Raw genomic sequence first — 14,941 nt, 5'->3', positions numbered from 1 at the left:
CCTGCCAGTTTGTGATTTCAGTTTGTGTGGCCAAGTAGAATAAAGCACTGACCAAGTTAGGAGGTTCATAAACACATTTAAATGGGATTTTAACAACAATCCAGAGCTGGGGTTTGATATGTGATAGATCTGCATACAGAATTACACACATAAAAATCCTCTGAAAACCTAATTCATCATTTGGCTCAGTTTTGAGAGGACACCTTTAGCTGCAGCAGAAGTCAAACAGAAGGTTTGGCTCCATGATCCAGGAGATCCAGACTTCCAGAGCAGTCAGGCAGGTTCATCTCATCAGCACCAAAAAATTTGCTTTAAAGAGTTAAAGGCCCAGATGACTCTCAATGATCATAACACTTGGATTTATCTACAACCTGCGAAAAAATCCTCCAAATGTGGGCCTTGCAAGCACTTGAAAGAGCAAAACTATTTCTGCAGTAGGAGAAGGGATGTGGGGGGCCTTTGCAAGATCACCTCCATTTTCTTCTCAAAGAATGTTTAAAGGATTCTGAAAAAGAGAGAAATTATGTAGCATGCTTATCCAGGGGGCTTATCATGTTGTATTAGCACTTCCTCATCACATTTAATTAAGATTCCTTTTTAACTGATGTGGAATATTATTAGCTCCATTCATCCCATATCAGTAAAAAGGAATAATAATGGTATGTGATGCTAACAGGAGATGATAGGGAGCTGCTAATGTGACATATATATTGTGGAAGGAAAGAGTGCTGTGGCTGCCAGAGTCTGTTTTGAGGCTTTTGACGTCTTCAGTTTTACAGCCCCATTTTGTGGAAGGTATTACAGTGACAGATGTCTTTTAGGGCAGGTTGCTGGCTAACAGCCATGTTGGAGAGAATCAAAATAGACATTGGTTAGTGTTTGGTTAATTGGCTTTCAGAGGAGAAGTTTGCAGAGGTTGAGTGATAAACTAGTCAAACTAGGTCAGCTAAAGGATTTGTAGGTCTAAATAAATTTTATGTACCTGTATGTTATAATTTACTTTTAATATTATGAAATCAGTTGGGGACAACAAAATCAAACTAAATTGAACATTAACAGTACCCTTTCTTCCCTTTCATAGACAGAGAAAAGACCACTTTCAGGTTTCATCTACAAAATACTGGTAAAATTATCCCTTTATTTGAGATCAGAGCCAGAGGGAGCCAGGGAACAGGTGTCAGCTCTGAGGTTCAGAGCCATTTCCAGCCTCTGAGAGACAAGGAACTGCATTTCCCACTGTCTGAAGCTTTGTGTCTTTGGGGTTTTTTTAAAGAATAGCCAAACAGAAAGCCTTACCCTGTCATCATCTGGCCTGGAGATTGCAATGATTTGGGCTTCTGGGGTAAGAGCCTAAGAGAAATGGTTGAAGTCTGTAAGCTAAACACAGATGATGAAACAAGTAAGAAAAAATTATCTCTAAGACCATTTCTCATGTGTCACTGCTCCATTACTATCCTGTCCTCTCTAAATGATGAAGCTCACACATTCATTCATGTTTAAAATAGATGCCTCTAACAGCACTGACAAAAATGTCCCTTTTTCTTTCACTACCACTTCAAGCACCCAATTAGTTGGTTAAAATTAGATTCTGCCTTGAAAGGCTAAAATTGATGCTTCAAGTTTCCATAGTTACTGTCTTTCTATTAATTGTGCTCAGTTAAATGGAGGGAACTCTCTCTTGCCCACCCCACTTGGTTTTGGGAGCTGTGCTGGACTCTTTGGTGTTTGTGCATCTGCAGTAATGTGGGCTGTGCTCAGGTAAGGGTACCTGTGGAAGGTTTTCAGACCAGTAGAGGTTGGTAATTGATAAAGTTTTGTTGAGGGGAAGCAGGAGGGAGGGACTGAATTGAAGTAAATTCTCTTAGCAGTGTTCACTCTTCAAGGTGGACACAAAAAAAACCAATCTAAGCCTGTCCAGGAAAATATAGAATCACAAAATCATGGAATGGCCTGGGTTGGAAAGGACCTTAAAGATCTTATTTCCACCCCCCTGCCATGGGCAGGGACACCTTCCCCAGTCCCAGGCTGTTCAGAGCTCCATCCACCCTTGGACTCTCCAGGGACCCAGGGGCAGCCACAGCTTCTCTGGGCACCCTGTGCCAGGGCCTCCTCACCTTCACAGTAAAGGATTTTTATCTAATATCTAGTCTAAACCTATTCTCTGTCAGTTTGAAGCCATTCCCCTTGTCCTGCCACTCGACGCCCTTGTAAATAGAAATCCAATACTCAAACATTTAATCCAGCTTTCCCTTTAGGAAAATTTTCCTTCTTTGGGGATCAGTCACAGCCAGGCTTTGAGACAGGCACTGGGGCAGAAGGTGGCTGTGGGCAGGAGCCCAGGCGGATCCTGTATCCCCCCATAGAGGCAGAGTGGCCTCCAGTGGCAGGAGATGCCTGCAAAGGATGCTCGTCTGTGCTTTGGCTTCAGTTCAGCAGCTCAAGAGCGAGGGGAGGAGGGGGCTGGCTGCCTGCAGGGCACTGTTACAGGCTCCAGCAGCAGCCAGGAAATGCTTCCTCCTTTTCACCTTCACAGCAGGATTTGTGATGCTCGGTGAGCCTGTTGTCTCTCACATAAAAGGGCTTGTATGTTAGAATAATTTTTTTTTTTGTTTAAATTTGACAGGAGACAGTAACCAGAATTGGCTTTCCATAATGTAGATTAAGCAGTGCACAGACATGTTCTGTACTCCTGACATTCAGGGCTTTGTCTTCTGCAGTGACTTTTGCTCTCTTTACAATATTTCATGTCCTTATATAACAGAGGCAAACCCCACCCACAGCAGCAGCCTCCTGAAAATGGTTCGAGTGCCAGCCCCACTCCTGGTCACATACAAAAGATGTGAGCCACAAAGCTCAAAAATGTTTAAATTTCTGACTCAAAGTCCACCTTTTTGGGATGTGTTGCCAAGCACTCCTAAAATCAGCCTTTAGCAGAGGTCTGGGTAGCTGCTTGCTGCTCCAGTCTTTCAGTTTAGGGCATTTGAGGATATTTAATTAGGACATTTAGGCTGCATAGCACCTGGTTTGACATGAAAGCAAAGAAAAGCCTTTCCTTTGTGGTACTGAGACCAATCTACCACAGATCTTCAGGGGCACATTGTCCTCAGCCACTGCCCACACCCTTCCCAGGTACTGAAGGGCAGAGCTGTACCCCCAGCTCCAGTTTCAATTTTCCTGCACTATTCACTGCTCTTTACCTTACTGTGTGCATTAAAACAAAGGCAGATTGGCTGGTGCTGTAACTGCCCACACTGTGTTAAAAACACATTTATAAGATGAAAATAATTTGGGTTTTTTTGTTGGTTTCTTTTTTTTTTTTTTTTGGTTGGTTGGTTTGGGTTTGGTTTTTTTTGGGGGGAGGTTGTTGGGGGTTTTTTTTGAGCTATGAACTCTTAAAAACAGACACTGTGAGCCTGCAGACATAGGGAAATACCCCCCAAAAATATTTTTTCTTATGCTGCAAGAGTAAAGTCTCTCTAATCCCCTCTTCAAGCAAGACAAACATTCAGTACTGCATCCCCCCGGGTCCCCAACATTGGATGGAGCATCCAGATGTGTGCATCTCAGGGATGCAGCAGATTCACCCTCAGTTTGGGGAGGAGAGTGGTAAAATTCTACCTGTGGGAGCAGGACTGGGCACAAGTACAGCAGTGGAAGGATATTACCTGAAAAAGTCGATATTTTTATGGGAAGAAAAGTGGTTTTTAGCCAAAGAAGAGTGAGAGGAGCTGCAGACCCCATGCTCTGTTTGCTCCTTCAGCAGCTGCAGGAAGCCATTTACCCTGGCTGTGCTCTGGCCACAGCAGGCTGTGGTAGCCAGCAAATCAAATTATGCTTTCACATATCTCAGAATATGCTGGCAGAGCTATTTGATAGCTGAGACAAGTCCTTTAATACACAGCCATGTAAGACTGGTTTTTATAATGAGGTAAATAATCTCAATTTAAATTAATTGTCAGTGTCAGCATGGACAGTAACCTGAGAGTGAGCTGGAAGTGACCTCCTGCCCACCCCCTGCTTCCCGGATATTGGAGCAGCGGGGGGTTACAAATCTCCCACAACATTTGTGCTATAATTACCCTGATTAATGATACTGACTTTAAACCCAAGCACTGGATTAAAGCTACAGGCTCCTGGTGGGGAGAAGTTTCCATTTTGTTCATTCCTCCGGATTCATTAACGCAGAACAGGTCAAAGAGATGGGAGGGCAGACAGTGAGAATTATTTGGGTTTTTGTTTAATTCTCCAGTTTGACAAAGTAATTAGTGAGGTTTGGGATAATCTGGCAAAGTGTTAGTTAAACTGGTTCTGTTTTGTTCTGATTGAGTAGGATTTCTGTCTTTCAGGTCTATTTCTGTCATTTTATCATGCTGATGATGGATTTTTGTGCACTTTTTTTTTTTTTTTTTTTTTTGGTGAGCTTGAGTTTTTGGCTTGTTTTGTTTTTCAGAAAAAAAGAGAAAGATTAAATGGGCTTTTTAATCCCAAAAAGGCTTAGGGATGATCACTGAAGCCAGAATGTCCGTAGAGATCCTCCACATGACACAGAGAGGGTTTTTCAGTGCATTGGATGTGCTGTTTCAGACTCTTTATCATGGTGAATATTCATTAAGCCTGCCAGAGGCAGAAGCTGCAGTCAGTACAGCATCAGCAGAGGAGGCAGGGAAGAGAGAAATCAGGTTAATGACGAGCTTTCCCTGCAATTTGCTTCCTGCTTATTGCCTGATCTCAGTTTTAAACAAATTCATTTAATTAATGTGTTTTGCTACTTTGACCTCCGGACAGAAGGGGCTGTGATTAATGATGGGGTGTTCTGTGTCTTACAGTGGCTTCAGCCCTCATGTTCTGCTGTCTAGAAAAGGAACATTTAAAAATATTTCCTTTAAATTTAATATTAATGGATCTTTTGATTGAAAGCTTTTGTATTTTCTGATTTCATGAGCTACCAAATTTTTAAAGACAGGGACAAAGTGGGGAGGGGTGGAACAGAGTGAAAACAAGCTGCTGTCTTGGCTGAGCATGTCACACAGTCAGAGATGTCTCTGCAGGGAGACAGAGCTGCACAGAAATGCTTTCCCTTCTCCCCCTTGAGCAGGGGCACATCTGTTCTAACATGAGTTAGCCCTCTTCTGACAAAGGTTCCTTAAGAAAGCAGCAGAGGCATACGAGGTGGGGAGGATGTTGGTGACACTCAGGATATATGGGCAGCTCGCATTATGGGAAGTGAGCACCACCTGTTCTCAGTAAACAGCAGATTGGAGCTCTGGGGCTATGCAGGGTCAGGGGAAAACCATGTGGCCTCCCCAAAAGCGAGAAAAATGTCAGTGAGATAGAGACTGCAGGCCTGATGGGATAGCCCAGACCTAATGGGATATTGATTCCTGGGCTGAGTGATGATATGTTCTGTGAGCAGACATTTTGCCCCAAATGTATGAGACATCTCAATTTCAGACTGTTTGTACCCATCGCTCAGCATTACCTCTCAGCTTGGATGGTTTTACAGGCTGGTGAAAGCCAGCCATTCCATTGAGTGAATTTGCAAATTCCACATCTGAAAAGACAGCACCTTAAATCTCAGTGACAGACCTGTACTGCAGAGTTCTGCACCAGAGCTTCTGAGCTGTGCTGCTGGCATTGCTGGCATATCTAAAATGTGGCCTTTGAAGGGGTGGAAATGGGGCAGCCTTAAGAACATGGCTGTGCTCTCTCAGGCATTTTTTGGACAGAAGATGCCAATGCCTACCTAAGTGACAATCCCATGAAAAGATTAGGGCCAGGGAAGTTGCAAACAGTTGCACAGGAATTTTTTTGTGGCTGCCACCATTGAAGAGATTAGCTTCAAACAACTTATTTTTTCTGAAATGCTCTGGCATGGTCATTAGTACAACACCTGCTGGGCCATGGTGCTGCTTACCTGGCTCCTGAGGGTAGAATTCAGCTCCTTTTTCACTAGCTACCCAAAAGTTAGCTGTCTCCAGCAGGGAGAGGAGAGGAACAAAAAAACCCAAAAAAACAACAAAAAAAAAATTGATATTTTTTAGCAGAATCATTTAGGTTGGAAAACACCTCCAAGATCATCATGTCCGACCTTCGACTGATCACCTTGTCAACCAGACTGGACACTGAGTGCCATGTCCAGTCATTTCTTGGGCACCACCTGGAATGGTAACTCCACCACCTCTCTGAGCAGCTCTTCCCAATGGTTGACAACCCTTTCAAGAAATTCTTCCTAATGTCCAACCTGAATCTCTCCTGGTGCAGCTTGAGGCCATCCTCTTGTCCTGACACTGGTTGCCAGAGAGAAGAGGCTGATCCCCACCTGGCTACAACCTCCTGTCAGGGAGTTGTAGAAAGCAAGAAAGGCTCCAAAGAGAGTGATAAGGTCTCCAATTCAATACCTCTTAAACCAAGCATTTAAACCAGAGGGCTTGAACTGCCTTCTGAGGGTGCCTGTCTGTTTACAGACTATAGCATGAATTAAATTAGACATGGTAGATTGGATGCCTACATTTCTGGTGACTGAATTTAGGAAAGGGGTGTTTAACTCTCTAAGAAAAAGAAATGTAGGTACCTACAGTTACTACAGGATGAATTTTAGGGACCTGGTTCCTTGGTGGTGTCCAGGCTTCCTGCACAGAGCAGGGGTACCTCTGAAAAACCTGTGTGCTGAGAGCAGGACTGCCTGGAGCATGCAGGTGAGGATCAGTGAGGGGACACAGCTCCCCTGCAGCTTGCTCCCTTTCTGTAATTTTGGACACTGTGACATCCACAGAGAATCCTGAAATAGTTTGGTCTGGAAAGGATCTTAAAGCTCATCCAGTCCCATCCCCTTCCCATGGGCAGGGACACCTTCCACTGTCCCAGGCTGCTCCAAGCCCTGTCCAGCCCGGCCTTGGACACTGCCAGGGATCCAGGACAGCCACAGCTTCTCCTGGCATACATGACCCTCTATATCTGACACTGTGTAGCAAATCAGGAGTTGCAGAGCAATTAGAGCTTGTTGAAGCAGTGCCTGTTGACCAGGGGTTTTATGTTTTTCAAGTTCTGTGAGAGGCAGAGGGCTACAATACCTGACCATTAAATGCCTCTGGAAGAGTAAAAGCTTTATCTCTGCACCATACTCTATTCCCTCCAGCTTTCAGATAGGTAATTTGAGGACATGGAGGTTTTTTCCTGTGTAAGTTTGCCTGTGCACTTCAGACAGCAGTCACGGGATGGAAAAAGAAGTATTTTGAAAGACAGCCTAGAAGTCCTTTCATGCCAGCTAAATATGTGACCTACTCAACTGCAGAGTCTCTGCTGCTCTGGGTTCCATTTAAAGTCTACTGAGACATTTGTATTTCAGTGAGAGTAGGAAAGGGAAGGGGTAAAAAGTTCATCTCCCATTTTAGTTTGCAGACACACAGGCAAAGAAGCATCAGGGCCTGCAGGTGCAGCCTAGATTTTGGGTTCTGCTGCATGCAAGCATTTAAAAATTTAATTATTTGGTCATTGAACATGAAGTCTGAAGTATTCCTTGAGAATAAAAGAAAAGGTCCAAAGCAATCCCAAAAATTACCCCAGGAAATTACCAGACTCTGGGCTTTTATGTATGAACTCTGGCAACCCCCTGCTCTAGCTGTAGGAAGAAAAGAAGTGTAGTGTTTTAAATTAAGTGTTATAAATATAACCAGGGTGTTTGTTTTATTTAGATTTTCCTCTAAGTTTAATAAACAAATTTGAAGCATTCAATTAAAGATGCAGAAAATATGCAAGAGAAGTACAACTAATCCCATTAAATGTAAAATGACACATAAGTAGAAAGCTTTTGTTGTTGAATCCCTGCTGATAAGAAACAGAAGAGATGTTTAAGGAAACCTTGGAAACTAGGTAGTAAATGACATTTATCCTTGGTCTGAAATGCCTCAATATACGACTTAGTCAGTACAGTTGAACTGTGACCTTCCAGCCTGCCAATACAGATAAACACACATGTTCTCAGGTAAATCATGCAGAAGAGACATTTCCTGAGGACTAGAGAAGCCCCACTTGTAGGAAATGATGGTTATTAACTCATTAGATTCTCTGTGTCTCTGTCTCTTTGTATGCAAACTCTCCACACAGCTGTAAGGATAATTCGTTTTCTTTGTTTTAGTAAGTATTCAGGAGTATTAAAATGCTTCGTTTGTATGGACAACAACCATATTCAAGGGCTGGGACGAAACCAGACATAGGTGCAAGCAAACCCCCACAGTCTGACAGAATCCTGCTTCCAGAGTAGGTGGAATGGGTTTGTGTGTTTGGATGCATGAAGTCAGATGTTTTTGTGACAAATGCTACTGGCTTCATCTGGTGAGGTGACTTGCCAAGTCAGAACCAGATTAAAAGGTCGTTTTCCTGCTCTGAATTAGAGTTCAGTAGTGCAGATGTGGATCTGCACCCCATTAGTCTGGCAAGAGGTTTCATACAGGAGATTCTTTACCTCAGGTGTACCCTGGATTGTTGCACATTACTGTATTTGTGTGGTCAAATGGATAACATCAAGTCACTGTCATTGTCCCATGTCCTGTGTTCAGCCTAATAAGTTGATCCAAGGACTGGAGCATCTGTCCAGGAAAGGCTGAGAGAACTGGGATTGCTCAGCCTGGAGAAAAGACGCTTCAGTGATGGGTTTTCTCTTTGAGCAGGTCTTAGAGGATCTATCATACCTGAGAGAGTCTAACTACTTCAAATGGTATAAAATTAGTAGGATGACTTCTGAGGTAGTGTTGGAAACAGAAAAATTTTATTAAAGGGCAAAATAACAAAGTCCTTGTAGAGAAAACTTGAGCTAGGGGTAAGAGGTTCTTGCTCTTGCTAAAACACTCCACAAAAGCAATTATTTCCTTTGTTCTCATCTTTTTCTAGTGAATTATTTAGGTGGGACTTGTTGGCTTCTGTCTAATTGAGTAGCCTTAGGTTTGAGGTGAAGTCTTAAAGGTCTTATGAGGTGTCTTTTTACCAAATTGAGGAGATAAACATCTGGGCTTTTTTCCTTTTTAAGGAGACAAAGGATAATTTGGTCACTCCATCAACAGGAGGCACATTCCTACACTTCAGGGTGACCTAACTGCCTCTCCCAGCACCTGACAGGAATGCACAAGATGGAGAGAGACTATTTAGAAGGGCTTGGAGTGACGGGGGAAGGGGAATAGTTTCAAACCACAGAGAGTAGGTTTAGATCAGTTATTAGAAAGAATATAAGGTAAGTGTGGTGGGGGCCTGGCACTGGCTGCCCAGAGAAGCTGTGGCTGCCCCATCCCTGGAAGTATTTGAAGCCAGGCTGGATGGGGATTGGAGCCACCTGGTCTAGAGGAAGATGTCTCTGCCCACGGCAGGGGGTTGGAATTGGGTGAAACTTGGGGTCCGTTCCAACACAGGCCATTCTATCATTTTATGTTTCTGTGCTCACACCAAAGTGGCCCAGCCATGCCCTGCGGGTCCAGCTGTGCTGTGGTGGCCCTGCAGCCTGCAGAGTTCTCTCTCACCCTATAATCTTCAAAGGATTTTTTCAATTCTTCTTTGCTACAGGGTTCTCCCCAGCTAGAGCAAGGGTGGGTCAAACATGATTTGAGGTCACCTTCATCTGTCTTTTTCCTGCCAGGAACAGAAAAAGAGCATTGGGTCTGGGCCAGTGTTTGGAATGCATATTGTGTGGGCTTGTTGGGAGAAAGAGAGGATTTATTTGTCAAATAGGGCTTAATTTATTATGTGCAATAGGAAAGCTCACATTTTTGTATTGCAGCAGAAAGACAATTGATTAATAATTTGGAAAAAGGCCAAGACACACATTTTCCACCTTTGTAATTTATCAGCTCAGAGAAACAAAAATGATATAAAAGGTACCTGAACAAAATAATTTATTAAGCTGAAATGAAAGCTGGTTCATATTAATGCATTTATTATGAAAGGACTTTCTAGGACATTGTTGTTACTTACAGGAAACGTGTAAAAAATCTGAAGCTGATACTTAGGACCGTAGGAAATGTACAGAAAAGCTACCACTGATAAAACAGAGGAACTTTTACATTAATAATAACTTCAGAAAAGCTATTTGAGACTTGAGAGGTTAAAGTCACTAAAACAACATCAGCAGCTCCTGGAAAGAACATAAAGTCACAGCTTCTTCATCATTAAATACAATCTTAGGGGGAAAAGAAGTGTGCAGTGTCTACTAGTTCTTGATTAAATATCCCATTGTAAAAGCAGTCGTGTCATGTCCGTGTGCCATGGAGCTTCAGAGATGCCAGAGATTTCATGTGCCAGACCTCTTACACTGGTGGGTTCAGAGATGGTTCTGATGTGTTTTGTACACACATTTCTTGGGCTTTGTAACATGGACGTGCTGCATCACTACAGAAAAGTTTAAAACAGGAATCTGGTTTCCCAGCCTTGTTTTGCTGCCAGGCAGGAGAAAGGTTGTCAGGCAGCAAAAATATGTCTTTTCAGCTTTTGAACCTAAAAGCAGAGCCTTATGTCTGCATGCACCACACACCATTTATTTCATAAAATAGAAAATTTTACAAACAACATAACAGAAGATGAAGAATCATTAAAGACTAAGAAATACAGAAGCTGCTAAATTTAATACAGCATTCTTCATTGCAGCTGCAGGGGTACAGAGCAGCCAGTACCAGGTATTTGCTGGCAAAACGTTTTTGGCTTCTGTCTAATTGGGTAGCCTTAGGTTGGAGGTGAAGTCTTAAAGGGGCTCTCCCTCTAGAATGTGTGCTTTGTTTTCTCTTCCTGACCTCTTTAACCAGTAGGAGACCTTGAACTTCTCTGTTTCTTCTCACCCATCCAGTGTCCTCATCTCCTCTTCCAAAGGACATGGAATCCCTCTGAAATGGTTTTCCAGCACAGTTCCACCTCCTTCTTTACCCCAAACATCTTTGCCTCTTCAGCTGGACAGCTCTGATACATGATGCTGAGATTTGATCAGATCTGTGGTGTTGGAATTGTTTGTGTGGTATTGTGGATTTGTGTGTGGCTAGGAGAGTTACAAGGGTCCCATGTTTTGTTACTGCACTTTTAGGGTGTAGATAAGAAAGTTTTCATCTGATTTGAGGGCTTTAGCATCAGTGCATAAACACTGAGCTTTCCTCTGATCACAGTTGTTAAAACACTTACCATGATACATTAAAATAGATATGCTGCTCCTATTCAAAATTGGCAGTTATGTAAATTACAACAAATGTTCAAAGCATAAAAGGAAAGAAAACAACCAAGTCTTAAGGCTTCCTCTCACAGGAAAACCTAATTCTGTAGCATTTTATTTTGCTAGAAGTTTCTCCTTGTCAGAGCAACATACGCAAACATTTCAATCTGATTAACTCAATCAAATCAAAATAATGGAAACAAAACTTACTTCATCCTGCAAGCCTAAAACTAGGGATAGAAGTTCACTTTGTATTTGCCTTTATAAAATACTGTGATCTAGAGAGAATATCAGGGTATTCTGTGATTCTGTGAAGATCGTGAATATTTCTGAGACCAGACTGTGCCCCCTGATGGAAGCAATCCTGCAGTGGCTCTGCCCAGGCAGTTCATCTCCTGGTTTTGCTCTGGGGCTGTGTCTGCTGCTCAGCCACTTTGCATCCATACCCACACACAAACACACGTGCTGCTTGGCCTCAGGTTCCTCTCGGAATGCACCAGCTCAGAGTCACACAGTGGTCAGCTTGGAAGGGACCACAGCGGCTCATCTGCTCCAGCCTCCCTGTTCAAACAGAGCACGTGGCACAGGATTGCATCCAGATGGTTCTGGAGCATCTCCAGTGAGGGGAACCCCAAAACCTCTCTGGGCAATCTGTTCAGTGCTCGGTCACTGCACAGAAAATAAGTTCTTCCTTGTGTTCAGGTGGAACTTCCTGGGCATCCGTTCCTGTTCCCTCTTGTCCTGCTGCTCAGCGCCACCGAGCAGAGCCTGGCTCCATTCCAGCCTCTTGACATTCTCCCTTCTTTCCCTGCATGAGGATTCCTGCACACATCCATCACAGGATGGTTTGCTAAAATACCCATCTGGATGTGCATAATGCCAAGGCTGTCATCCCCTGCCCTGCCCACTCTTCTAACCCTGTCCCAAAAGACTCAACACCCTGAAACACACCTTTTTGCCATGCAATGCACGTGCCTGTGTTTCCTGCTGTAAAACACTACAGTGGGCTGCATCACAGTGATCTCTTACTCCAAACACTTCAAATCCAAAAGAACAAAACGGGATCCAGAGCCTGTAGCACCCAACAGCACGAGGAGGGGGTCAGTGCATGCAAACACTGAGCAGACTGGACAAGAACCACTCGATAACCCCCTGTGAGCAGCCAGGCAAGCAGAGAGTCGCTGTGGGCTGAAGCCTTTCAGACAGAAAGCTGCTGCTCACTTAGTGCCTGTGTTTAAAGATGCTTTAAGCTTTTCTTGTTGTTTTGACTTTTTCAGAACCTGAGGCAGGAGAGGTGTCCCCCCCAGTGGGAGCTGGTGTGAACAGCAACAGCTGGACCTTTAAATTCGGACCGGGCAATTCCAAACAAGGTGGTCCTGGTGAGTTGCCAGACAAATTCATTATCCCAGGATCTCCTGCAATCATCTCCATCCGGCAGGAGCCACCAAACAGCCAAATTGACAAAAGTGACTTCATTACCTTTGGCAAGAAAGAAGAGACCAAGAAAAAGAAGAAAAAGAAGAAGGGAAACAAGACTCAGGAGAAAAAAGAAAAGGGCAACAGCACCACTGAGAACAGTGACCAGTGAGGGAGTTATACTGAAAAAACCCTTTTAGCCAGTTTTTGTAATAATGGCAGATTTCTCCTATGTAGCAAATCCCAACTTCTTCCTACTGTTATCAAATTTCCTGTATGTACAGACTTGAGAAAATCAGCAGGAAATTCAGTGTCTGTCTAAATTGCTTAACAGGTTTTGTCTTAAAAGCTTTATTAAGTCTGGTGTTAACTCTTTTTCTCCACTCTGGCTTGTTTTCAGAATCTAAAAAGCAGACACAAGTTTCCTTTCTCCTACGCCGAAAAGGAGAATCTTCACAGTACAGCCAGTGAGAGGTTGGACTCTGCACTGTGGTTCCTGTGCTCCTGTCTTGATGACACTTGCAGGACAGGTTTAAAAGTTTTAATGTTGTGCACCCTCTATCTGATTGGAAATATTTGTGTGCAGATGTCAGCTAGGTGATATGAGATCAGATTATAAAATGCAAGAAGAGCTGGTAAATATGCAACAGAGGAAACACCTAATGAACACAAATGTGCAAAGATGTTCAGGCTGGGGAGAAAATGTCTGAAAGGAGATGAGCAGACTTGTCAAATCCTGAGAAGTCACTGTGTGGAAATACTGACTCCTATACATGACGTATTGTACACACTGCTTCAAATGAAACCTCACATTTACAGCTCTTTAAGACACCATAAATTCTATCTCTTTACCAAGCAAGCCATTGGAAAAAATTTCCCTTAAAGCCCTGCATTACCCTGGTAAGGCTAGCCCTCAGAGAGTAACAAGGGCTGGGCTGACATCCCAGGAATGTAACTGTGATGCTGTGTGTCCCTATTTCCACATTATTTTGCACATTATGTCTCTGAAAAGGTCAGAGTTTTTCCACAACACTTATGCAAAAGAGAGAAAAAAGTAACATTAACTATGCTATTTGTTATTTGAGATATTTATTTATAAAGAAATATAGCTGTAAATGTTAAAGAAATATGATGCCCTTTAACCCAAACAGAAGTCAATCTAGAGCCATTATAAATTACAATTGCTGCTATTAAAGTGCTTTAGAAAAATTGCCTGAAACATCTGTATTATATCGGCCACTTGCCAATAACAGCTTTATTCTGTCGGGTGACTTGGGGGCTGCCTCTTGCATGTATTAATGAATACAATAATATCTTCTTTTTTTTTGTTTTTTTGCATTATTCTGCACTTTGAATACACCTTTGCAAACAAACTGTCCTAATATGAAGAAGCAGATGCAAACTCCTCACACAAATGGATTTACTAACCTGCTAGCTCTGTGCAGTACCTTGGTGTTACCTCCCACATGACCTTTTCTGATTTTAGTTTTACTTTTCTATGAGATTATGAACTTCTGATCCTACTAACACTCCTTATGTAAAATTCAAGTACTGTATGTATGCTGTATGCTCTTATAAGAATCCTGAAATATTTATTCTGTGCTTGTGTATGTGAATGTCAATGCAACTATTATTAGAGTGGACTTTAAGCTTTACCGTTGAATGTAAATTCATTATTTCTTTTTTGTACACTTGTGGAAAAGTGGAGTAGTGTTAATTTTTTAAGCCACTGTTGATTATCAGTTTTTTTTGTGTATGAAACACAAGTAAACTATCTTTCTTAAACCAAGCCATGCATGCATTTTGGGATTTATTGGTAAGAATCTGTGAAGCTGAAGTTCTGTGAATTACTAAACCTAAGGGTATAAATGGAGTGATGAATGTGGTTGAGGATGTTGATTTAAAACCAATACATGTATTTTTAAATAGAATATAGCTGATGAGGGAATTCCAAGGAGTTTTCTACGTTCTTGTACAGTCACAGAATAAAGCTCAAGTGTCGTGTTAATTGGAACTGTGTAAGAAGCTACATAGCTCGAAATTTCCAAAAGCCCTTTAATCTAGGATCAAAGAGAACAACTGGATTTCTTGAGATATGTCCTGGATGTTTTAAGTTTCCAGACTGCTGACAGTTCAGAATAGAACAATTCCTATTCATTTTTAAGAACCTGCAGCAAATCTTAAAACATCACAGCAAAGCTCTAATAAAAGAATTCGTATCTCAAAGCATGAACCACCAATGGCCTCATGTGGTCTATTTAGAGTTTTCTTTTGTTACCAGTTTTGTTTTACTGGCAATAAAAAGGTGCTACTTAAGAAAGAGAATCTTTGATTCACTTTTAAAGGCTA

At 42.4% G+C, this 14,941-nt stretch overlaps 1 protein-coding gene across 1 annotated transcript in view; it reads left to right on the top strand.

Moving 5' to 3' along the window:
• Nucleotides 1-14,381, top strand: part of LOC121337410 (protocadherin alpha-C2-like) — a 100,513-nt gene extending 86,132 nt beyond the window's left edge. The window contains exon 8 of the mRNA XM_041407498.1: nt 12,454-14,381. Coding sequence (XP_041263432.1) covers nt 12,454-12,764 — 311 coding nt within the window. The 3' untranslated portion in view covers nt 12,765-14,381. The remainder of the gene's footprint in view (nt 1-12,453) is intronic.
• Nucleotides 14,382-14,941: the final 560 nt, after the last annotated feature.

This window comes from Onychostruthus taczanowskii, unplaced genomic scaffold (genome assembly GCF_017590055.1).
Source record: "Onychostruthus taczanowskii isolate IOZ18803 unplaced genomic scaffold, ASM1759005v1 scaffold269, whole genome shotgun sequence".
Lineage (NCBI taxonomy): Eukaryota > Metazoa > Chordata > Aves > Passeriformes > Passeridae > Onychostruthus > Onychostruthus taczanowskii.
The sequence above is the reverse complement of the archived record's forward strand: the minus strand, read 5'-3'. Positions and strand labels throughout refer to the sequence as shown.